Source organism: Pholcus phalangioides, unplaced genomic scaffold, assembly GCF_987345545.1.
Source record: "Pholcus phalangioides strain wild (caught in Gottingen) unplaced genomic scaffold, Ppha-v1.0 ptg000015l_1, whole genome shotgun sequence".
Lineage (NCBI taxonomy): Eukaryota > Metazoa > Arthropoda > Arachnida > Araneae > Pholcidae > Pholcus > Pholcus phalangioides.
The window spans coordinates 6680887-6706317 of record NW_028301608.1 but is presented as its reverse complement, the minus strand read 5'-3'; the positions used below and the strand labels follow the sequence as shown (position 1 = coordinate 6706317).

General features: G+C 32.9%; 1 protein-coding gene across 1 annotated transcript in view; it reads left to right on the top strand.

Moving 5' to 3' along the window:
- LOC149075415 (exportin-4-like) overlaps positions 1–16436 on the top strand; it is a 37352-nt gene extending 20916 nt beyond the window's left edge. Inside the window, exons 15-23 of the mRNA XM_089242702.1 lie at positions 927–1095; positions 4707–5000; positions 8675–8741; positions 9134–9247; positions 11728–11828; positions 12026–12156; positions 12429–12546; positions 13360–13452; positions 15791–16436. Coding sequence (XP_089098828.1) covers positions 927–1095; positions 4707–5000; positions 8675–8741; positions 9134–9247; positions 11728–11828; positions 12026–12156; positions 12429–12546; positions 13360–13452; positions 15791–15985 — 1282 coding nt within the window. The 3' untranslated portion in view covers positions 15986–16436. The remainder of the gene's footprint in view (positions 1–926; positions 1096–4706; positions 5001–8674; positions 8742–9133; positions 9248–11727; positions 11829–12025; positions 12157–12428; positions 12547–13359; positions 13453–15790) is intronic.
- The last annotated feature ends 8995 nt before the right edge of the window (positions 16437–25431 follow it).

Genomic DNA, 25431 nt, shown 5'->3' with positions numbered 1-25431 from the left:
CTGGCTAGAATGTGATGTCTGTGACCCTGGCTATCAAGTATTAACAGATGATGAAATCATTGCCAGTGTCATTGGCGACCCTTGATTAACAATCCAGTGAGGAAGCTTTTCATTGCCTTGAGATGGCTATGAAGTGGTTAGAACAACAAAAACGTGATGTTGTCCAATTGCTGTCTTTAAAACTTTTGCAAGATTTAGCGGGGGAAAAAAATTAGTGTCAGTTGTGAAGCAAAAAAAAAAAAATTTGGATCTTTTTTCCCCTAAACTGTAAGCGTACTTTAATGGCCATTTTTAACTTGTCAAACTAAGCTAGTCAGTTGTCTGTGTTATTTGTAAGACTCATGATACAAAATATATACATAGTTTTGTGTTTAATATCACTTTGTTTCATATTGCTCCTTTGACACTGGTAAAGTATTTTTCATGAATGATCAGTTATCTGAAAAATCAGTTATCCAAACACCCTTAGTCCCCAGTTGTTTTGGATAATCGACTGTCTACTGTAACACAAAAATGTTAGAAAAAATTTCAAAATCTGAATTATGAGTTATAAGTACAAGTCTGATAGTCATTTAAAGATAGGTTATGTGCTGCTTCTATTAATTTAACGGTCCTTAAACCTATCTCAATAGTGATAATTTGGTTCAGTGTATGAATATTTTGTTTTGTAGCCGTTGAAATCTGTATATATTTAAATGGCTAATGATAATCATACTCAAAATATAAAGAAAAAAAATTCAAATAAGATGCATTTGAATTATTATTTATTCCTAGTCTCAAGTTTGATTTTCTCTGACTGTTATTGTTGTTCTTTTTTTTTTAATTTTTGTCTTGCTAAAAACTTGAGTCACACTTCATTATTTTCAAGTTTCAGTGAAATTTAATTTTTAATTAGAACCAATGATTCCATTTATTCATTCTCCTAGGGGTGATAAAGCGCTAACGTGTGCATCTCTAGTCAGTCTTGTGCAAAAGCAGTCAAATGGCTTCTTCCAATCGCTTCCATCTTCTGCTAAGCGCTCATTACTAAAAGCCTTCGTCATAGTGGGCACAGCCAACAAACAGCAAGAAACCAGGGATCAATTTTGGAATGAGGTATGATGTGATGGGTCAGGCTTATGCCACTGTTGATTTTGTGATCAGAAAATGTTTTGTACATAATAGTAGTTAACATATATGGCTAGTGTAAAGTGCAACTCAAAAACATGCAATGCTGTTTCGATGCTAAACGTGGCATGGCAGCTCTTGATGCTTTAAGGGTCCTTCGACAATGGTTAATCACAATCGACATAAATTGTGGAAACGATTTTGGGAACCCCAGTGGCTAGAGATCAATTATGCCTAAGCATTTATGCTCTTTGCATGGGCTTTATCTTTTCTCCCATTCTTTTTCATTCATATTTTTCTGGCTGGGCCATTTGGATTAACAGAGTTCTAGTGTACTTTTATGGATTTCTTTGTTTTGTATATTTTCATCTGTTATGATTTAATAACTATTTCTTTTGTGCTGTTTCTTCCTCATTGTGTTTGTCATTGTCCAAAATGACAACTTTTTTTTTTAAACATGTTCATATTACTTTTCCCTTCTGTAATTGATTACACTAGACAACAAATTTTAAACATTTTTCTGCATCCTGAATAAAAAACAGTCAATTCCTGTGTATTCTGGTGAGCTGAACACAAATCGAACCATGAGAAAAGATGGGTTGGCTCTGTTTTTTCCCCTTTTTTTTGTAATGGCACATTTAATACACATATATTAGTACAATAAAATACATTGAAACACAGTGAAAAAATGATAAGTATGATATAAGTAAATATAGGCTACATCTATATATTTTATGAGCATCTTCAGTCACCTCATTGGGCATTTTGCGTGTTGTGACCTTTGTGTTTGTATTCATATTTAAAATCAATATAGGAACCTCTGTGGCCTTGAAGCGCCATCATGTGATTACTGGAGTTATCACTCATTGTCAGTTCGTTTCACATCCTGTACATAATATATTGGGTAAATAAAGTCTGTCCCTTCGTGTAAGATAAAATGCATGCCTGTCTTGAATTTAACTCACATCAACCGTCCCCATATCGCCTGACACCTCACAAATGTTTCGAGACACAATGTCAATATATATAAAAACCACAACAACAATGCATAGAAATGCAAATATATATTGCAGCACTATAATCAGGTTGGTAAAAACCTGAGTTTTTCAGAAAAAACCTAACCCACTGGGTTTTTTTGGGTTTTTGTGGTTTTTTCAGGGTTTTTGATATTGAAGCATAAGGAAAAAAAGATATATGCTGTAAATAAATATAGACCGGGTAATTTATGACAATTATTATGTATATAAGTATATTAATAATAATTAGCACAGAACATTAAATCAATATTGATAAAATTTTAGGTGGTTTCATGTGTACTTAAAGCACAACCTGAGTTCAAACACCTATAGCTTTGCTTTACCTGAATACTAAACAAGTTTTAATTTTTTGTATTTGTTTGCATTAAGAGGAGGGAAAGGGAAACATTCTAGAAAGAATGTATTGGGGACTGGACTCGAGGTATCCATTGATAATGGATGTTTTTCCTCCTGGATACAGCATTTCACCATTTCTTTCTGCTGCTTAGCTAGACAAGTTGTATGTATAAACTATTGTCCAAGCTCTAAAATTTTACTTTGAAAGAAATGTAAATTTTGGCGGTAAAATTCTGTCCATAATACCAAAGACTGAAGGTTCTGGAAGAAAAAGTCCATTGAATGGACTATGGTGAATAAAACTGATAACAAATGGCAATTGACTTGTAAGTTTTGCAATACCATAGTTGGAGCACAAAAGAAAGAATTCGTGCTCATGTGAATAAATGCAAGAAATTCGAAGGTCATTCCTTGTTTTCGTATTCATCAAACACTGATGATAATGAATCTTCATGCAGTGAAGAGACATCTACTTTATTGAAAAGGAAGCAACCCCTTGAAGAATTTGTTTCTACGAATTGATAGAGTATGTGGAAGTTCAAATACTATTGTGGATGCTGGAATATGAAAACCCAACCACCGAAGGTCAATAGGGCAATGTATTGTTCTAACAAGTGACTGCCAGAGGTTAGTTCTTGATTGAAAAGTATCTGAATTTTTCTATGCTAATAATATACAAATTTGTCCAATTTTTTTTATGCTGCTTTTTGCAATAACGAGAACAAAATGAAAAAAATTTTGTGACATAATTATCCAAAACCATCCACATGTCCTTGCTTTTGGCTGTTCAGTCCATTTTATGAATCATCTTGTTAAAGATATCACCCCTGAAAATGTGGTAAAATATGTAGTAGAAATACAAAAATATTTTAGACAACACACCATAGACCACTTGGTTGGCTTATGGAAAAAGATGGGCAAAAGCCACAATTACCTAATGAAACAAGGGCTAATTCTGAAGAAGCATACCTTTTCGCATTCATCCATAATTACCAAAAATACATAGAAATATCCATTGAACATAGAAAATAAATTGAAAAAGTATTGTGATGTTTTTAGATAGCAAAGGATTATATAGAGAATGTGTCAACTTGCAAGTGCAGTTATCGAATATTGGTAAAGGCATAGATAATTTACAAAAAGATGGCTGTACTCTTGGATGGACAGAAATATGGCTAGATGTATTGGAAAGTAAAGAATTATGTTCATATAAGGACGCACATCGTTTTGAAAAAGCACTTACTCCATTTCATTTCCTTACAAATATGACTGATCCTGCTTTGAGAGGAAAAAGATGAAAAACTAAGGAACAAAAAGAAGCTTCCGCTGAACAATGGATCGAAAAACTGAATACAGAATTTGTTATTGCACTACAGATGTTTCAAAATAGAAGACACACATTTCTTTCCAGGAACATTGTTTTCACAAAACATGATAGTCAGTTGAAGCAAAAAAGTGGTGGAAAATCATGTATTGCAAGGCAGAAAAAAATATTTTAAATGCAGACTTTTGCAAATTTTTGGAAGACCTCCATTCAATTACATCCACATTTGCATCAATTGAGCATATTTTTTTTTTACTTTTGTAGTAGTATGACCAAAACTGAGAAATAAACTTCAAAATTGCAAACAAACTTTTGGATGTGAAATAGCAAAGAAATATTAGTGAAAGTGTTATAGATCGCTCAAATCAAAAGGTGTTATTGAAAAGGATTGGCAATTGTGAGTTAGAAAACATTCATAAAAAATGTTTATTTTCTTTACTTGTGAAAAAAAGGCATTTAAAATATAATGAGAAGAAATATAATTTAAATAGCATTGAATGCATAGATTTATTTATATGTTTTCCTTAAGATGGAGTCATGCCCCCCCATCCTGGAGCCTGGACTCTTTGGGCCCCCTCTGTAATGAATTTATAGAATTTAAAAAAAATCAAAAATAAGATTTGGAGCCCTGCAAGCCCCACCCTTGTGGGGGCACAGATAGAGTATGACAATGCAACAACATTATTAGAAAGCATACTGTTTGCAAGGAAGTGAAGTTTTAAGGTGTGATTTTTTTTAATGGTTTTTTTTTTTTTTTTTTGGTGGTATTAGAGTTCAGCAAGTCAAAATCATTTGGAATTATGTATTTTTATGTGGGGCACAATTTTATCGTCCAGTGTGATTAAGGAATTCATCATTTGATTGCAGTGTGAATATTGATAGTTATTTCTTGTTCTATTCAGTTGCTGAAGCCTCTGCAGGAACGATTTCGTTTGGTAGTGTGTCATGAAAATTTCTCACAAAATTTCCACAGCAAAGAAGTCAGAGAAGAGGTTGCTGATTTGTTAGAATGTCTGACTGGTGTCATTGATGGTTGTACCATGTCAAATCGGAATCATTTGTTACCATTCATCAATCCCATCATGGACTTGATCGTGAAATTTGTTGATGTGTACCATAATTACAGTGATATTGTTGGCATGGTGTTCCAAGTATTCAGCATAGCAGCCAAAAAGATATTGTGCTATTTGAGTCAAGTAAGTCTGTTTCATCTTCCCCAATATATATTCTTTTTTTTTTCTTTGAGAAATGTGAATTTCTTGATATGTAATATGCTAATGTATATATAGTCTCGATAATCTGAGGTGAGTGGGACTAAGACTACTTTGCTAATCAATGAAAACCCAAGTTATATGTATGTATATATATTTGAAAAATGACTTTCGAAGGGGGGGGTGGCTCCCTATATTTATTTTTATGGTAAATATACTGTATGGATAGTATATAGAAAAACTGAGAAAATACAAGGCCACCTGGCCGGTTCCAAATTAGCCTCCAACCTGTGCAGAAGCTTTACTTTCATGATGACATGGTCTTTCTTATTGAAATTAACTTATTGAAAATAGACTTGCTTTTACTTACTTTCTTTTTGCCTTTTCTTTCAAATTCAGCGTGGCTCTGGTCTATCGTCCTGGGCAATTTACTAATGAGTGAGTTGCGCTGAAAGTGTGAGTGTACCTTTCAGAGCATGTAGTGTTGTGTGAATTTTTAATGCTGCTATCTATGTTTCAAATTGTGAGTGAAGTGTACTGATTGAATATGTGTACCTTTTGTCCGTTGCTCTCTGTGATGAGACTTCTTTACAGGGATTATGTAATGGTAGCCTATTTTTACCTTTTTTCATTCTCAATTCGGGCGCGATAGCCCAGGTCGATAAGATACTCGCCTGAAGTACCAAATGATGTTTAGAGGTGTCGCAAGTTCAATGCCTGGTTCGTCCTTGTCAGAAACTTTCCTGACACAGGGGTACAACAGAAACTGTAATATGACCACAGAAAACTATTGCTACCACTGGGAGTCCCCCATCAAGGGGAATGCATACCAACCTCTCAATGAGAAAAAAGAAAAGCTGCTGTCTTGTTTGGATTCGGCAATAAATTGTAGGTCCCTGTCTAATTAGCCCTCGTGTGCAGAAAATGAATGTGGTGCAACGAAAATGATCAAATGATCATTCTAAATTCATAACAGATTAGGAACCTTAGAATGAGAATATTTCTTATAATATGAGTTCAATGTATTGGGAGGGAAGGAAGCTTATTAAAAATTCTGGCCTGAGGCCCACCAAAAACCCAAGCCTAGGGATCAACCCCCCACCTCTCTTCAAACTGAAATTATTCACATTCGTGAGATAAAGAAAACAAAATACATTCTTGGCAAAAAAAAAAAAAAAAAGGTTTCTGGGAGAAATTTCAAAAAATTCCAGCACCTTGGATTATTAAGAGTCAAACTTTCAAGACTTGAGTTATAGAAATTCTACTGTACTTTCAAAAGTTGCCAGATAATAATCCTCAAATACTTAGCATTAGAAAAAAAAAAGTAATATCTCTCAAACTTAAGAAAAGCTTTTCAAGCTAAAGGTATGTCTCTGGTATGAGGCCATCTTTAGCAACAATAGCTCAAGAAACTCTCTTGTTGAGGAATGCCAATCATTTAAAAAAAAAACAAAGCGTTTTGCCTCAGATTACTTTTATAGTTTTTCTCAAGCATTATTGGCAAGGTTCAAGAGTTTGCTATGTAATTACAGCATTTGTGGGCCACATTCTTTATATCAACAGTCCAATTAAAAAAGACAACAACTCAAAATCCCGTTTTGAGATATCTGCATTTTAAAGATTCACTTTGTCTGGAACTTAATTGCAGTTGGGGCTCAGATTAAATTGTAGTATGGAGCATATAAGCAGAGTTGGAGTTGGTGCTGTTTTGCAATATGTAGAGGCATTTTCCACCATTATCATGGTGTGCATAACTCAAAAATTGAATTTTTTGAGTTGCCTTTTGGAACTGGGCTGTCGATGCACAGTCAGATTCTGTTATGACAACCTCAGCTATAATGCCAATGATTGGGGGTCTAGACTGATTCCCATAGAGAGTAATATTAATGAACTTTGCTTATAATGCTGATGAAAAGGAATAGCCTCAGATATAATGGCAATTTTTTTTTTTTTTTTTGTCATTTGTTTTTGTTTTAATGAATGAAATTTTCCCAAGAAATTCCTAAGATTAAAGTTGATCACATCCAGGCAATGCTCTTCTGTTGTTCTTGTTCTATTTACTGCTAGCATTGGCTAAAAGATTTGTTGCATGTTTGAGATGCTTTGACTTGATCATTGACATGACCAGTATACAGATACAGAACATTTCCATATTTTACCCTTTAGATTATTTTTTGTACAAAATGTCCTGTCTATTTCAACAAAGCTTGCTTTAATTGTTAATCTTTACTATAACCAGGAATGAGGGTAGTTTGCGTGATTTATAAATTGTGTTATAATGACAATAAATAGTCATCTCACATATTTGCCAAGTTTTTTTTTTTTTTTTTTTGCAGTGAAATACATTTTAGCATACTCGCTGTAGCATTACTTTTTCTCTCGAAGGGATATTCAGACCTGCCAACACTCCAAATTTTTTACCCTTCCTCCTTCTCTCTGGATTTATTAAAGTTTTCTCAGGATTTTGGCAGAAAATTATTAGAGGAATTTTTTTTCACATTGAAACTTTGCTATATTTTTTAGATTTTCCCTAAGGTTTCACGATGTTGTGACGTCAACGACTACAGTCGCCTGTAGGGAAAAACACCTATATAGGGCAGCCATAGTTCATGGAACCTACCTACTTGATGGCATAACTTGCAATGAGCAGTTATCCAAAAAGTCTTGGTGACTATTTAAGGATATTTGGCAAAGACATAACTTTGTTTATTTAGGGTTTATTGGCAACCGTTTATCAGAGAATGATCTTGGTTGCCTTGTACAATCATTGTTATTGTATTCTATTTACAACCATGGCAAACACCATGATAGAGTGAGATTGACTGTACACCAGATGGTATGTGATACCATTGATGCTTTCCCATCAGCAACTATATCAGTGAAACCTCCACTAACAGCCACTTTGACCATGGAAGTGAAAAAAAAGAAGCATATCGCTATGAAAAAAATAATTTTCAAGCTGATTTTTAATGGAGTTTTTCCCTTCTGGTCTCTATAGAGCAAAAAAAAATGTATGCATTCTTTTTTTGGATATAAATGCTGGATGCGTAGAAAGCTAAATTTTGCCACCCGGAACAGTTGCTTGCCCCCCTCAGTTCCAGCCCTGCCATATACATTAATGTGTGTATATATTCAAAATATATTCAAAAATTGGTTACATTGATTTATTTGTGTGCTGGCTGGTTGTTAAGCAGTTGCAAACAGTATTCTGAATTTTGAATTTTAAAATGTCTTTCTCTGCAGAGAGCAGGGCAGACCTTCAACACAGTACTTGCATAACACAAAAATTCGGACTTTTTCATTTTCAATTCAAAATATAGAAGACAGATGGCTGCATCAGTGAACAGCAAGCATAACTCTAACATAAATATGTTGAGGGCACACACAACGTGTTCCAGCATGCACCAATTTGGTAGAAATTCCCATAGAGAAATGGCTGCATGGTTAAGTAATAGTATTTAATTTAGTACACAATTTTTGACAAGCTTTTTTTCTGACCATTTATGTGTTAGAATTCTCCTTGTGTCATAGAGATTAATTATGTTGGTCATAGGCAATTGATGAATTATTATAATAGTTTTAGATAATTCAGAATTTTTTTTACCACACTTTTGTTTTTATTGAAAATTTTCAGTAATGTTTCTTTTTTTTCTGAGCAGACTGATTCTAAAAGGCTTTATGAATGTTGCTTAAATATGATTCAACTGTATGCCAAACACAACAGCAGTAAGTAACATCAAACTTTATTGTAATAAACTGTAATTCAAATGTATGTGCGTTCTAATTTCAATGGATCATACTTCACTCTAATCTATATTTCAATATTTTATCTGGATCATATACAGAATCCGTGTATGGGGGAGGGAGTGTCACTGTGGGTGTGTATGGTGAACGGGGGAAATATCCTCCTCTGTTCTACCACCTATGCAATTACAATTTTTCACTGGGGGGAGGGGGGGCAATCATTCCCAGCCCCCCCCCCCCCCATATCTGTCTATGATGTGTACCTTGCAGTGCCAGTAAATTTTCGTTTGAAGGCTTTCTAGTATTAAATGAAATAATTTGCCTTGTTTTATATGAATATATGATGTTTTTTAAAATGATGATTTTCACTCTAGCTAAGTTAAGCAGAGAGGCTGGAATGGAAGAAGAGCAATATCAAGATATTTTGGTGCTGATGGTGCTTTTGACTGATTTGCTATCCAAAGATTTTATCGATTTTGCTTCTCCCAGTAAGTGTGTTTTACTCATTTTACTGGAATAAGATCATGCTTAATTTTTTTTTTCAAAAGTTATGGTTATAAAAAAAAAATATTGTAAAAATTTTTAATTAAATCATGTAAGATAACTAACTGCTTTTTCAGATGTGTAAATATGATATTTTTACTGGTATGTTACCTTTCACTTTTTTGTCTACAGTGAATAATAATGAATACCAAAACAAATATTGCAACGAATGGAGAAGAACTTTCAGTAGTCATAGTCAGCAGATTTCGTAACTCAAAGGGATAAAGTTTAAGCTAATCAGCATGATCCCAAATGAAGATCGTGTCAGTTGTCATTTTCGGTCAAAAGCATTATACTTGAGAAGCAGAAACAGCTCTGATTTTTTTTTTTTTTTTTTTATTAATTGAACAATACACAAATATACATATGAAATTGAGCGCTAAGCGCGCACACAAACAATAAAGACATCTGTGTGGCCCCAAGGGACAATTGTCCTTCCAGGAAGCCTATAAGAATTATGTCTTATCCGTTTACACAAGCAAAATAAGAGATAAAAAAAAAATTAAATTAAATAAAAAATAAAAAGAAAAATAATAATTATAAAAGTAATACAATGAGTGATACATATACACACACATATATACATATATATATACACATATATATATCTTTTTCTCTTTTCCTTTGAATATTTCTATTTGTTTAGCCGCCAATTTGGACCAAAGTACATTACAATGTTATTAGGTTTTCTATTTGCATGAAGACATAAAGCAATGGGATAAAATTTATCACAGAAAAAAATATAAAATAGACGATTGTAACTTCACAATTGTGAAGGTTTCGCAAAAATTCGAGAATTATATATATTGTAGGTGATTCAGTGTGCAAGACATAATTTATGTAATAGTGTCTAGATATGCTATTGGCAGGACATGTGAAAATGAAATAGAGCAATCAAGAGCATTTCATAATGCTAGGAAAATATCATTTTCGTTATTTCAGACGTTTTTACATATTGATATATTTCATACTTTTTGTTAGTGTTGTTAGTTGTTTGGTACTCCGATTGGAAAAAATTCATTATTTTAGGTGCATTGAAAGAGAAACTTTTCTGGAAGAGATGTTTTTTAGGTTTTGGTATTTGATATTCGTTTTTAAGTCTTACCGAGGTTCTATTTGTTTTTCTCTGTAACCATTCGTTGTTTCTTGTTAAGAAGTTAATCATTCTGTAAATATATAGCTGTCTGATGCTAAAAATATAGCTATTTATATTATTACTGTTTTCACGATATGTGTCCATTATCATACTTCTTATTTTATTATATATGTTGCTTAGTTTCTCAATGTTGGTTTGGTATGCACCTCCCCAAGCACATAAGCCATAGGTTATTATCGAGAAAACCCAAGCATACAAAATATCTTTTAGAAAGTCTGCATCTATTAGGTACTTTAATCTATATATCAGGACTGTGTGTAATCTAAGTTTTTTGACAAGTTTGTTGCAATGAGCACTCCATTTTAGGTCATCTTGAATGATTATTCCTAGATATTCATACTCGTATACTCTTTCTATGAGTTTGCAATTACAGTTATGTTGTTCCTGTGGGTGACAGCTATGGATTTTAACGTGAATTTCAGTATCATGATGAATACTTCGTGTTTTTATGCATTGATATTTTGTTTTACTAATGTTTAGTTTAAGTTTATTTTTTGTCATCCACTATTTTATTTTCCACGTGTAAAACATTTTCAAAACCGTGACATGGGATTCATAAATGCTGATTAACTGGTCTTCAAATATTGAGTATAGTGAAAATTGGTAATGTATAGCATGTTTTAATCTGTATAAGGTGTTTAGTGATGCGACTAAATCGATTACGAACGAGAACATAACCGACATAATAATAATCAACATCCAGCAGAGACCTATGTTGCCATAACAACCGAGCCAACATTCGAAAGCCATACTGTTGCCATTCCGCAACTCTTTATGATAATAATGATAATAAATTAATAACATCTTCAACATTAGGAACCCCTGTTTTTGCCAAAAATTGGGTCCTAAAAGTAGGGGGGGTTTCTTATATATAAATTGTAATATAGATATTAACAAATTACTCAATCTCTTGTAATTTACGATGAGAGTTACTATGATTATGATAATCGACTAGTTGACCTAGCTGATTGTGATGTTTCAGATGAGAGTGTTGAGGGATTCAATAGTTTCCATGATGTGTGAATAAAAAATATCTAATGAAAACTTTGAGTGTAAAAAATAAGGGACCTCTTATACACGAGGATTTTTTATACACATTAAAATATGGTATGCATGCTCTTAAAGCCAGTAATACACACTTTTTTTCATTCTTTGTATGATCAGTTGGTCTTTACTTTTGAATCATCCCTCGTATAATACCTTAATCTTTTTCATAAGTCCATCAAACATTTTTCTTTGTTATATCTGATATAGTTTACTGTTTTGTAGCAAATGCCGAAGAAAACAGTGAGCAAACTGTATCTGCTGCAGATGTAGCATTGTATGGTTTGAACATAATCATGCCCTTGATGAATGCAGAGTTGTTGAAGGTATGAATTCATTAATGTTTCTGATTTTTTCGTTCATATCAATATTATTAATTCATGTGTACACTATCATTTAAAATGTTTTTTTATTTGAAATAAATATATTAGTACTATTGGTTTTAATGCATTGAGTCAATTATTATAATAATGTGATACTTTTGTTTGATATCTCTATTGGTGTAATTCCCCCCCCCCCCTAGTTTCCTAGTCTCTGTCTTCAGTATTTCAAGCTCATAACATTTGTTTGTGAAATATATCCAAACAAGATATCACAGCTACCAGAAAATCTTTTCAAGTCACTGATGTCTTCAGTTCAGTTGGGCTTAGCTGCGTATCCTTTCTTCCAGTCATATTTTTCATGTTATAATTTCAAATTTTTTAAACTGTCTCATGTGATTAATTAGTTTGTATAAAAATTATTTTATTTTTTCCTCTATCATAAAGAAATTTGTACAATTTAACTTTCATGTTCTTTTGAACACCAGCAATGCAATGACATGGTTAAAATTTTTTGTTTGTTTGCTGTGTTTTAGCATTTGATTAATTTCCCTTCATCATTTACTCTAAGAAAAAATATAAGTTTCCTTCACTTATAAACTTTAGATTTACCGCAGAGGTCACCGCATTATGTTTGGATTTTCTTTGTGTTTTAGCATCGTATTTGAACAGAAGTGGATTCCGGAATACTCCAACATTCGAAACTCTAAAGCCTTATCTCAAGGTATGTTAAATTATAGTAATTTGTTGGTTTGGTAGTATGAAATTGTAAAAGTATTATTAGTAAGTTGTTTTTTTCTTCATAATCTGAGGTAAACTAGACCGAGGCCATCTTCGATTATTAAAAATCTTAGGTTTTCGAAAAAGTGATTGAAAACATGTATAAAATGTTTCCAATATAGCCTTTTTTTTCAAGTGATATGGAAATATACCTATAATTAAGTTGGTCCCTAGACTAGGATTTTTGGTTCACCTCCATGCAAGGGTGTTCAGAGAGTTTCTCCTTATATTAGTAAAAATATTTAACGAGAAACTATAAAGGAGTACTTATATGATTATAGGTATCATATTTAACATATATGAGATCCATCCCTGGGCTGGAGCTCTCTGTAGCTTCTGTCTATGCAGGGGCCATAGGCCATTCAAACATAAAAAATTAAACTTATTTAATGAAATTTTCTTTATATTTATGTATTCATATTTAGGTTTCCTTCGTAATGTAATAGATAAATTCATTTTGGACTGAAGTTACCAAGACTCCCTTCAAACTGAGATTACTTGCACGTTCATGAAACAAAAAATAGAAATGAGTTGCTTTTTCTTGTGTGTGGGGGAGGGGGGATAGAAAGAAAAATACATTTCAAGAAGGAATTTTAGAAAAATTTCATCATCTTGGATTGTCTGGAACTTGACCTTTCTGGAGTCTACTGTATGTACAAAACAGGTTATTGTTTTTAATAAGGTGCATATACTCATGCAATAAGCGGGATAAATGTAGCCTGTTTGGATAATGAATGTATTCAATCTTTTTTTTTAGCTTGTCATGGACATGCTGTTATTTGAACCTCTAGATGCAGATCTCACTCAAGTTGCCAGTAGTACACTTTTCGTGCTAATCTGCTGCTTCCAGGTGATTGTAGATAAATATCTGTAATGCAAGGAAATCAGCTTACTATGATGACCTTTTAAACTTGTGATTTATATGTTCAGTAATTAAGTGCAAAGCATAACATTCCTTTTTTTTCTTTCTTTTTTTCAACTTCATGGCTTACAGTAGGTTTAATTTTTCAGTTCTTAGGTGCCTCAAGCAAAAAAAATAAATAAAAATGTTGCAATAATTTCAAAACTGATAAACACATCACAAAATCAATAATTCATTCAAAGAAGGCTAATATAAGAGTGGCAAAATTGGACTGCCAAGAAATCTAATTACACAATGAGCAGTGAGAGTGGGTGTGGTGCTCATCATAGAATAAATAACAAGGATAAATATTTTTTACAGTGCTGTGATATTTTAATTCTTCAATCTCCAGGATCTGTAAGCATCCGCTACAGGGTTTAAGCTAGATAAAAAAAATTATTTTAGCAAAAAAGTGAAAATTGGGGGGGGGGGACTTTAGCACAATGCTAATGATTGATGGTTTGATGTCTACTCGTTATGTACCTCCTGTGCGCATTTTCGCGAAAGTGGCTACTACTTCTTTCACATTCTACGATTTTCTTTCGTATTTTGAGAAAAATGTGACTGGAGCTTAAACCCTTATCTGCTACCACCAGCAGGCAATGTAGAGATGTATGCCCAAAGAGACACCTACAGCCTTGACTTTTTCACTCTCTGTCAATTTTTTGTTTACTACATTATAACAAACAAAATCATCACAACAGGATATTTTAATATATCCCTGCTCACTGTAATAATTTGTTTTGTATAAATATCAGGTTCGAGAAAGATTTATTTGTTAATATTCTAAGAATTCTTAATATGTAATCAACAGTGATATAGCAAATGGAAGATCACAGTTTATTGACAAATTTGCAAAATGTGGGTCGATATACAGTTTGGATTCGCTAATACATGTGGTCATTAATATTGTTGATATTTAATATTTATATTGATAAACAAGAGAAGGAATTTCTCATTTCGTTTAGTGATCAATCAATGACGTCTCTCCCTAACCGTTTCATCTGTGTAATAGCACAGACCATAGAAATTTATGTGTGCAAAATTTGTGGTTTAAAGAAAACAGTTAAATTTGTTAATGTTGAGCTGATGTCTAAAGCTTTATAACATGTTTTACTGTTATTTTATTACATAGCTGCCAAGTCTCCTGAATTTTAGCTTCATTTCTCAACCTCCCAAAAAGTTCTTAAATCTCCAGAATTTTTAAGAAAATCCCTAATTGTCCCTAAAAATTCCCTACTTCATTTAAAAATAATCCCCACTTCTGAAAACAATCCCTAAGGAATTTCTTGTGGGGCAAAAAGTCTTATGCCTCTGTTTCCCCCCACCCCTTTCAAAATGACGTCACACGTCGTATATGGGGTTATAGTGCAAAATTCCTTTTTTAAGGAAGTTTTACCATCCCTCTGACGGTAACAAGAGAAGTTGTTTGTCTTATCGTGCAGGGATATAGCTTAGCAGCCAATAGTCCTGGATGATAATTGAAGATTATAGTGACGAGCATGTGGTCAAAATTTCTTTTGTTGAAGTTACGTACGTGCGATAACAAAGCATGAATACTGATAAGCAAAAAAAATATTTAATCAATTATAAAGATACTTATTCCCAATGAATTTCCTTTCATCAAACATTCCAGAAAAAGGCGGACCCGAGCAAAGATATTTTGTAAGGCGTTTATCTGGCTGGATTTTATCTACCTACTAATTTACATTCGAACTCTTGAAAATCATAAAACCCAATAACTAAGTACCCTACAACAACCTCAAATGACATGTTTGACGATATTTGTCAGATCTGGACTTTATTATTCTATTTGTGTCACAAGTCCCCCCCTTCTAAAAAAATAAAAACATTATCTCCCCATAAGCTATTACAGGTTTCTCGAACGGGGGGGGGGGGGGGGGGGGGAAGAGAAGTCTGCCTCCACCCTTATATCTTTGCCAATAATTCAATTTCGCACTGAACGGAGGTAATCCCTCCACCCACCAAGCCACTGCAGAGGATCCAATGTGCTTCGTGCAATTTTTATTATCCTATGGTCCGCTCTTTAAAAAGCTAGCATAAGTATTCTGTGAACCAGTTAAAAGTGCTTTACAAGTCATATTAATGTTTATCGGGTTCTACTGTATCGTCACATTGCTCCATGAAATAATAGGATCATTTACAGTAGCTATAAACTATTAAGATAACAAACTTGAATAATTTTTTTTTTAATTTAACTCTGATGAATTTGATATTGTTTGATGATCATATCATATTTAATGCATTCTTGTGGACATTTTCCCAGGATGAATATCAAGAGAGAGTCCAAGCCCTCATCGCATCGCAAACTGATCCAACCACTGCTCAAAGGTTGGCGACTTCTTTCACTAATCTTACAGCCAACACTACATTATCTTTGGATAGGTATAGTCGCATACAGTTTAGGGACAACTTTGACAAGTTCATCACAGAAGTTCGCGGTTTCCTCTGTGTGAAGTAAAAAACTATGTGATCAACATCATCATTAAAAAAGAAATTGTTGTAATATTGATACGGATTTTCCATTTTTTTGTTTGAATATTCACTTTTATATGACAGTTATCTTCCAACCCACCAGGTCGAAAAATTTATCATTTTTGTAAACGCTGTAGAGATTCAAGTGCAAGTAATTGTGCCTGCAGAACCTAATCTTCATACATTGGGTTTAAATATGCTTGCATCCATCATGTTGTCTTTATATATTCTGATCTTAATGGTATCTTTTAGGGAACCTGAATTATTTTGTTCATCTGTAAATAAAATGGCAGATGTTGAATTATCATTTACCTTATAATGTCATGTAGGCCATGTTCTTTTTTACTTTGTTCCGACTTTCTCGGGCATTTTCAAGTAATTAGGTTAATTTTTTTATATTTTTGTGAATCTAATAAATTTGACATCAATTTTAGCCCATGTACATCATCAAATCGATGAATTTTCATTTTTTTAAATTTTAATCAAATTTATAAGACCCTCTGATTATACAACTATGTCTATGCATGTAGTTCAAGTATATGCTTCCATTAGAGGTGCACACATTAAATCATTCTCCCATATTAAAAAAACAAATGCTTATATTTATTGATAACTATCATATTAAACTTTATGTACTTTGTAAAAAGTACAAAAACTAAATGCATACGCCCCCACCACCGCTAAGAAAAGATAGACATGGGAGGAAAAACTTTTTCTATACCTGGTGGCATGAAATTCACTTCTAAAAGTGTAAAATTGAATAAATGATGTATATATAAATATGCTACCATTTGTTTCATTTTACATGTATAATCATTACATCTACATTATGTAATTGGTATTGGCAGCTGTGAATACTGTATATATTATTGGTGAAAAACAGTACATTGATAGAAAATGCTTAAAAAAATTTTAATGAAAATTTTGAATGTGTGTCCTATAATGATCAAAAATAGATTTGGAAAAAAAACCAATTTTTTTTTTAATTTATCTGCATAAAAATATATGCATGATAAACTGGGTAATTATTCAATGATATTGAAACAGTAAAATTCTTTCGAGAAGCAAAACCTGTGGGTTGCTCTTTTTAATTTTTTTTTTTTCCTGTGGTATTTATTTTATGTTTTCGTGAGTCAGCTATTCATTTTTGGATGTACAGTTCTTTTCATGGGTTTAAATATATATATATTTTTTTTTTGTGCATTTTTTGCTTGGAAACTATTTTATATATATATGTTTTCTTTCTATGAAATTCACTCTTCATCATCAATGCACATGTTTCATTCTCCCCCCCCCCCCATCCTCCTCCTCCCTGGTATATGTGATCTTCATTTGTTTGAAATGGGTGCACATTTCAAGATTCCATTTTCAGTATGTAATATGTAATAAACTTTTATGTATATTTTGAATAATTATAAATTTTATAAGCTATGAAACTTGATATGAGAGGTTTGAATGCTAGAATTCAGATTCTAGTTTATGATTAGAATATTATTCTTTTAGTTGCTTTTATTTCATTTTTTTTTTTTTCTTTTTGGGATGCTCGCTCTATATATATGTAAATGATCTCTCTTCTTTCTTTTCATTTAATTTTGTTTAATGTGCTTGAGATTTTGGACTATTTTTGTAATATGGCTTTTTTTCCCCTTGTGTTGAGTAATCTAATCTGATGCTTATATCTGATATTTTTCTGAAATGCTATTAATTAATTGAGAAACTGGATTTGTAAGAAAAGTGGAAAATGCCGAGATTGAATTGATCATCTTGATTGAATTTTTACTTTGAAATTCACAACTGTAAAAACCTGTAGTTGAATACAGTCGATGCTGATTATAATAGTCTCGTCATTCTACCAAAAACAGATGTCATGTGTGCGGTCTTTATATCAAAAGTCCTTATATAAAAAAAATTCGCTTCTTAAGAAAATTTTTTGTTTGTACAAAATAAAGTTATTTATTTTTTATGTAGTGCAAGCAGTTGCAAAGCGAATATATCAGGTTAGAAAATGATAAAATTTAAATAGGTAATGCACTCAAGACTTGCACTAATGAAGTCTCATGGGAATGATAAATATTTACAACATCTTATATTTGTTCATTATAACCAATACATGATAAATACTCAAGAGTGTAATCAGAAAAATCCATTCATAGCAGTGCTTCTCTACCTACGGTTCACTGACTAGGGATGGTCCAGGGACAGGTAGGCCTCGGATAGACATGAAAAATTTATTGTAATTTAAATGAAAGTTATTCGTGTCTGTCACAAATAGCAACAAGATTCAGATAGGTTTGAATAAAATATTAGACCCATGTATTGTATGAAGGGGTTTTCAAATTGTGCTTTGCTAGCCTTTGTCAGAGACAAACCATCAATATATCATTGGATATGTATTTGGCGCTTTAAAGTGGTTTTTATTAGACTATTCTAGGACACCACTGGTAGCTGTGATCTGTCTCGGAGGAGAGAAAAAGTAACTTCATTGTATCTAATATTCATAAATATGATAATTCATTATAAGTAATATATTTTACATTGTTTCTGTATTGCAAGTTCACAGAGTTCAAGTTCACAAGTTCATTATAACCATTACTTCATAGTATATGATTTCATTATAAATGGTTTCAATTGTGTTATAAAAGTTAAGGTCAGTGGATATTACATTGCACACTTGGACAGTAATGTTGAATGTGGATTCTCCCTTTATTTAAAGAAAAATGATTATGAATATATGTATTTAATAGGAATAACTGTTTATGTCTCGTGCCATTACAAACAGATTTTGCCAAATTCTCCATTAAGAATATCAAACACACTTTAAAACAGATTTCGTTATTTGCAAAGAAAACAGCTGAGTTTTAACATTGTAATGTATTGAATGATCTTAGCAGATTGTTATATTAGATGAAAAATAACAGTATGAATAGAAAAACATTTGTGACTTACTGTTATGGTTACTGCTATGAAACTGTTGCTACAACTCATGTTCGTTATAATCAGCAACGACTGTAGTGTTAAATGATCAAATTTTTTTTTTTAATCAAACATTTAGGTCTGTTTATGCGAATCAGTTCAGGGTCAGACAGATTTCTGTGATTCATTTGTTTTGGTTTTCAGTTCAGGCTATCATCTAAACATGAAAATTTTTTGTTGTGATAGAAATGAAATATGACTAAAGAAAGACTCATAGGTCAGATTTCTGAACTGTGTCAACAAGTGTAGATAATAGGGGTAATAAATGGTATATCATGTTTTTTTGGAAACCAAGACAAGAAATTTTTTCTCTGAATGGAGATGGGCCATGACTGATTTTCGTGAATAGACCTTTAAGGATATAAGGAAAGCTAATTTTTATCGAAAGGTATTGGCATTGTGAGTAATGTTACAAGGTCTGTAAGGTCATCAGGTATTAGATCTACATACAGTGAAAATCCTATATAATGATACCTTCTACTTCAGTGGGGTTCTTCAGCTTTTACTACCCACAACTCCCTTTCCATGAGAAAGGTTAACTGCAGCTTCCCAGAATATTTAAAAAAAACCACTTCAAATGACTGAATTGGCAATTATCGATGCCAACAGCTTGCTGCTACGCACATTTTGAAAAACACTATTCTACATCAATAATCACCCATATACTGATATTACTCTGACTTCAATGCCCTTTCCATAGGGTCAATACAGTAGACTCCAGACTATCTGGCATAATGTGGTGGAAGGGCAGGCCAGATACCCATATCAATTTTAAAAAAAACAACTTTTACCAAAACCTGCTCTTATCCTATTTTCTAACCTCTACACCATACTTTCCCAAACTTTTCGTTCCATCGCCCCTTTCTTCATTACTTTTTTTTCTCTCCCCCAACTCCAGTGAGCACATAGAATCGTGTTATACTCGTAGCTTCTATCGCTCCCGGACTGTTCCATCACCCACCAAGGGACAATATTGCCCACTTTGGGAAACAACTGCTCTACAGGTACAGGTCAGTACTTTATAAATTTTTTTATGTAGACTGCACTGTACAATAGCATTAGCATGACTCTTGGGGTTGGTTCATGTTTTTTTTTATTGTTTTCCTAGTGTTTTGTTTTTTACTGTAAAATGTGCAATGATCTCGGCTTTAAACCCTCCCCCCCCCCCCCTTTTTCCCTGTCGTGCGCCCATGGTATTGCACATTTTAAAAATTCCTTACAGATATAGGAAGTCCAAGAATAAAAATATTGTATACACATTTTAAGATGAAATTGGTAATGTCTAACCTAATTGCAGGGGCATATAAAATTGTGTAAACTGTACACTGTGTGAATACGCAAACTTTTAAAATAAACAATATAATAAGGACTTAATTCTTACAAAAATTATAAAAATTTAGTTTACTGTTCATTGATTACACAAATTCATAGCACTTGGAATGCCTTGGCAAAGTTATTCCTTATTTCATCATGGAGAATAATTAACTGAAACCGGATAGTGCACAGTTTTTGGATAGTCGATTGTCTACTGTATATTCCATCTATAACGATAACTCATTTATAAGGATGCATTTCTTGTTCCCTTGAGTATCATTACATAGGTGTTTCACTGAAAAATCAAGAAAAAATCAAAAAATTTTTATCTATTTTATGCTATCAATATTTTTTCCCTATAAAATTAGAGTTTAATTATTGATAAAAATTATAGTATATTAGTTAAATTAAAATTGTTTCATCAATTTTTACTCCCATTATATTCTGGGATACTCTTTGAGAAAAAAAGATACATCATGTTGGTGGAGATTTCCCTCTCTCATGTTGAAACATTTTATTGGTTATTTTTGTATCAGTTTAGAAACTCAGAACCTAAATTCATGAAATATAACATGCTCCATGGTGTGCAATCTTATCACAAGCTACGCGCAAGTTTGTTTTTATGCAAAGTTTATTTTGTATAAGGGATAACCTCGTTTTCTACCATTAAAATGAGACTTGAAGTCACAACCAACTTGTGCATGGAATGCATTACATCACTTCAGAAGTCACTGCAACCTTGGTCACATCATGAACAGTGTGAGAGAATGAATTCTTTCCAGTCATAGGCAATTATGGAGGGAAAAGATAACCTTTCTTTCCCCTTTTCTCACTACGAGGAATACTTGGTTAACATGCACAGACCAAAAAAGTCCTTTTTGCAATCCTAGGTTTCATTACATAATTTATTTATCTTGACATGTATTCTCATTTCAGCAGTGGAGTTCTAGGATAACCTTTATATCAATGCACATAATGTAGAATGAAATGTTTTGGTTTTCACCAACCCATACACTCTGTTCATTGCATAATGTGTTCGAAAATATGTTGATTCATTTGTGTGATTTATTTCAGGCAATTTGTACCTTTTTTTTGCCTTGATGCTTCATGTTTATTTTTTGTGTATAGCTAGAAAGATGTAGATTTTGTAGAAGCGTTAGCATGAGGTTAGAAAAAAGTGGTAAAATTAGTTTTTATACGCTATGAATATCTTAAGCATATCTTCCCTTTCCTTTTTTTTTTAATAAGGCCTATTCTATTCATTTGGTTCTGTGCCAAAATTAAAAGGGAAGAAAAAAACGCACAAAATATTCTATGCTCCTAATAAATCACTTCAAAATGATTTGTTTTTATGGATATGTATAGAACGTGGATAATGTTGTAGTGTCATAAGTTAAACCCATTTTGATTTCCCGACAGTGGACAAGAAAGCAAAATTTAAATTTTCTTAATTGAAAAACAAAGGATTTTATTGTAGGCTTTAACATTGGTAGATCTTGATATAGAAACCAGAGATTCTCAGCAAAACCCTCATTATTTTACAGGGCTACCAGTGATCTAGAAAGTGGGATTAGGTTTTTGATATGACAAGCATCAAAAACTGGTTCAACTATCAAAAACCTAAATGAGTTCTTTTGGATGATATTTTGAGCACAATAGGCATACAACATGATGAGAAATTTACTTTTTTGTATATTATGTTTCATTTTTAAACTCTAATTTATTACAATAATTAAAACAAAGTATTGCTTATAATTTGTAATTTTAAATTTTTTGACATACAAAGAGTCCAGAACAGATAATATATAATTTTATGGTTGAGTTTATCTGAACTACTTATTACTTGCATTCAATTTTTTAAGCGAATTATATTTTGAATTATAATATAATTAATTATAATACAACAATTGGTGTTATTTTGCAATAACATTGAGAAAAAATATCTATTTTGATATTATTTTGAATTTCCTGATCTGCATGAAATTTCATTCAATTAGCTTTACTCAAATTGTATATTGTCCAAAATAATTTTGTAGGGAGCAGAAAATTATTTTAATCTCATCAAGTATTTATTTGTATAACACAGTTACTTTGAACATTACATGCAATCAATTTGTGTATTTTCAATAGGAAGTTTTTTATATTGAACTGCAATATTCAAGGTTTTTGACATGACAGTTTAAACTGCCAAAAACCTCGTAGCTCTGCTAGAAAGTCATAGAGAAATGAAAAGTAGTCACGGAAAGTGTAAAATATTTGGCAGAGAAAAATTTTTATGGGGGGGGGGTGGGTGCTGAAACCTAAAAAACTTCGTTCTAATTATACAATTTTTTCCCTTATGAATTCAGGGTCAAGGAAAGTCTAGAAAATTTTTGAGTTTTATTCAGGGATGTGATCAAGTGGATCAAGCCAAGGTCAACAAAAAGTTATGTCTGATGTCATAAAACTAAACAGAGCAATATAAATGTACATGAAAGCCTGAATAATCTTGTATTTTTTAGGAGAGGTAACTGTAAGCATCCAAACATGCATTCAACTAGACGACCCAACACGATTTTGTGTGGTAAGGATTTTTGTTGCATTGATGTTTTTCTTCGTATTGGGAACCTCCTGCAAGATACTTATAATATGAAAGCTTATCTCAGTTTTTCCACCTGTAGTGCATGGACACATTGGGGTCTGTGGGATCATTTTCATTTACTGCACGACACATTTAATGCTGTGAAATTGCGATTTATTACTGTTATGCAAATTTATAAAAAAAAACTATACATTTTGGATTTTATGAGATTTCAGGGTTTTCTTGAAATTGATCCTTCACTATAGGGAAATCTGCGAAGCATTAACCTTTGCTATAGGAGGGTCTGTGACGTCAAAAATTGGGAAACACTGGCTTAAATGGATTGCCTATTCTCGACTGCTTTATGCAGCTAGCCCAATGATTCTAGTCCAGCTTGATCCACTTTACTTTCTACTCAAGGAATTGGAGGGATGTCTCCTAATGAACATGAGCATTTCAGCCTCCTTTCATATATTTTATATAGTTCAGTGTTTCCACAATATTGAAAATATGTTTCTTGTCTTTCTGGGTAAATCTACTCAAATGGGTTTAATTTGATTGACCCTTTTTGGTTTATATGAAGAAATCGTTTTTCGCAATGAACATGGGAGGGTCCCCCAAAATTAACTGTTTGGAAAATAAAATAATTTGCAAACTTGTGCCCATGAATAATTATGTAATATGAAATCAGTGCTGTGTGTGTGTGTTGTCTTGACAGTTTCTTGATAAATGTATCAGCGATTCTTCCCAGCTTACATAAAATTTGATTGCTTGTAGAGCGTCTTTGTTAATTTGAATTACAAATTGTATCTGTGGGAGTTATTATCAGAGTTCTACTATGAAGCTCATGTCATTACCATGGAAGCAATGTTTGTATGGAAAGTCTCACAAATATTTTTTTTCTACAATGTTTTCATTTTTGTGTCGATTCTCAACATTTTTTTTCTCCCTCAATGTTTTCATCGTTTTAGTGAATATCTGAGTTCCTTTTGGCAATAAAAAGCAACATTTTATTATGATATGTTCTATTTATTTATTATTTGAATAAATGGCAATTTTAAATATTCACTCTCAATAAGCAGCACCATTCATCAGCGAACATGCAAGCACGGGAGAAACGTGACAAATTCTTGTATTTATTTATTCTTTTTTTTAAACTTTTTTACAATTACATTTTTAATTGGGTTGCTTTATTTTTGAAATATATGACATCCATATTTGTTATGGGCATCTTTTTCTCAGCCACCTCGCTGGGCATTTTGCCTGTTGTGGTGGTGTATTTTACTTGATCCAAAATTTCTGTCAGATATTAAAACCAATCACGCATGTGAGAGTATGGTCTGTAATAAAATGCCAGCTATGTGGTCGTGAGGACTCGCATCCTAAGGATTCATTTTTGTATCATTGATGGCATAGTGGTGATCAGCTGAAGATAGGTTTTTCGGATGTGGGATCATGGGTCTCTGTGTCGTGCCAGATTGAACTCAAAGCTGGGATTCATGAGGTTGTAGCCCTGTAAGCTTATTGAGAGGCATATTCACGAATTGAGAGCTCTGATTATAACTATCACCAGAAGAAAAGTACCTGTACAAATAACTCTGGCTGATGGCTTTAACTTAAATAATCATGATGCTAATCATTGAATCATAGGATGTTCATCTGAGTTGTCATTGAATATCTCCTGGTTATGAAGTCATTCATCTATCCTCAGCGGTTCAAGTGAGCACTATGACTCCCAGAAGGGTAGTGCTGGCAGGGCTCTTGCATGGGGGCCCCATGACAAACCTAGATTTTTTATACTATAAATTCACTATAGGAGAGGGCCCCACCAAAGATATCAGTCTTGTAGAGAGGGATTGATGAACAAGATGCTTGCATAAAGAATAAAAACATTATTCTTGCATGAAATGTGCCCTTTAATTGTTTTTTTTCCAGATAGGTTGCACACACACAAACACACACATTGCTTTTATTTCACCTGCACAGACCTGTTTCTTTGGTCACAGAATTTCACTATCTATGCGGAATGATAAAATAGTATGCTGTGCCTTTGGGGAATTTTTTTCTGTACAGCCAAAAAATTACATGGAAGCATCCCCAGACTCTAAACATTCATATTTTGTAAATTTATCCACCATGAAAAAAAAATAGAGCCTGTTTTATGCACTTTTGTCATTAACCTATAAACGGGTAAAAAAATTTCATCAGCAAAAATATGCCGTTCAGAAGATATTCAATTCAAAACAGTTATACAGTACTGCCGCTGTGGGGGTCGAGTGGTTATAGTGACGGACTCGTGATGCGAGGATCCGGGTTCGAACCCCACAGTGGTGGTCGGCTGAAGTTGGTTTTCTGTGGTTCCCAACTTCAAGGCGCGAATGCGAGCCGATCTCCCCGTTAAAAAGTCTCGCCACAGAGAGCAACATGCCTACAACGTTACAAATATTCAATCATTACACTTCACTCACAATTTAAAGTATAGATGGCAGCACTGAAATATCATACACAACACTAGCTACGCACTCAGACTGTTAGGTGCGCTCACTTTGTTCCAGACTCTGCCACGAAGCTGGGCTGGAAGAGAT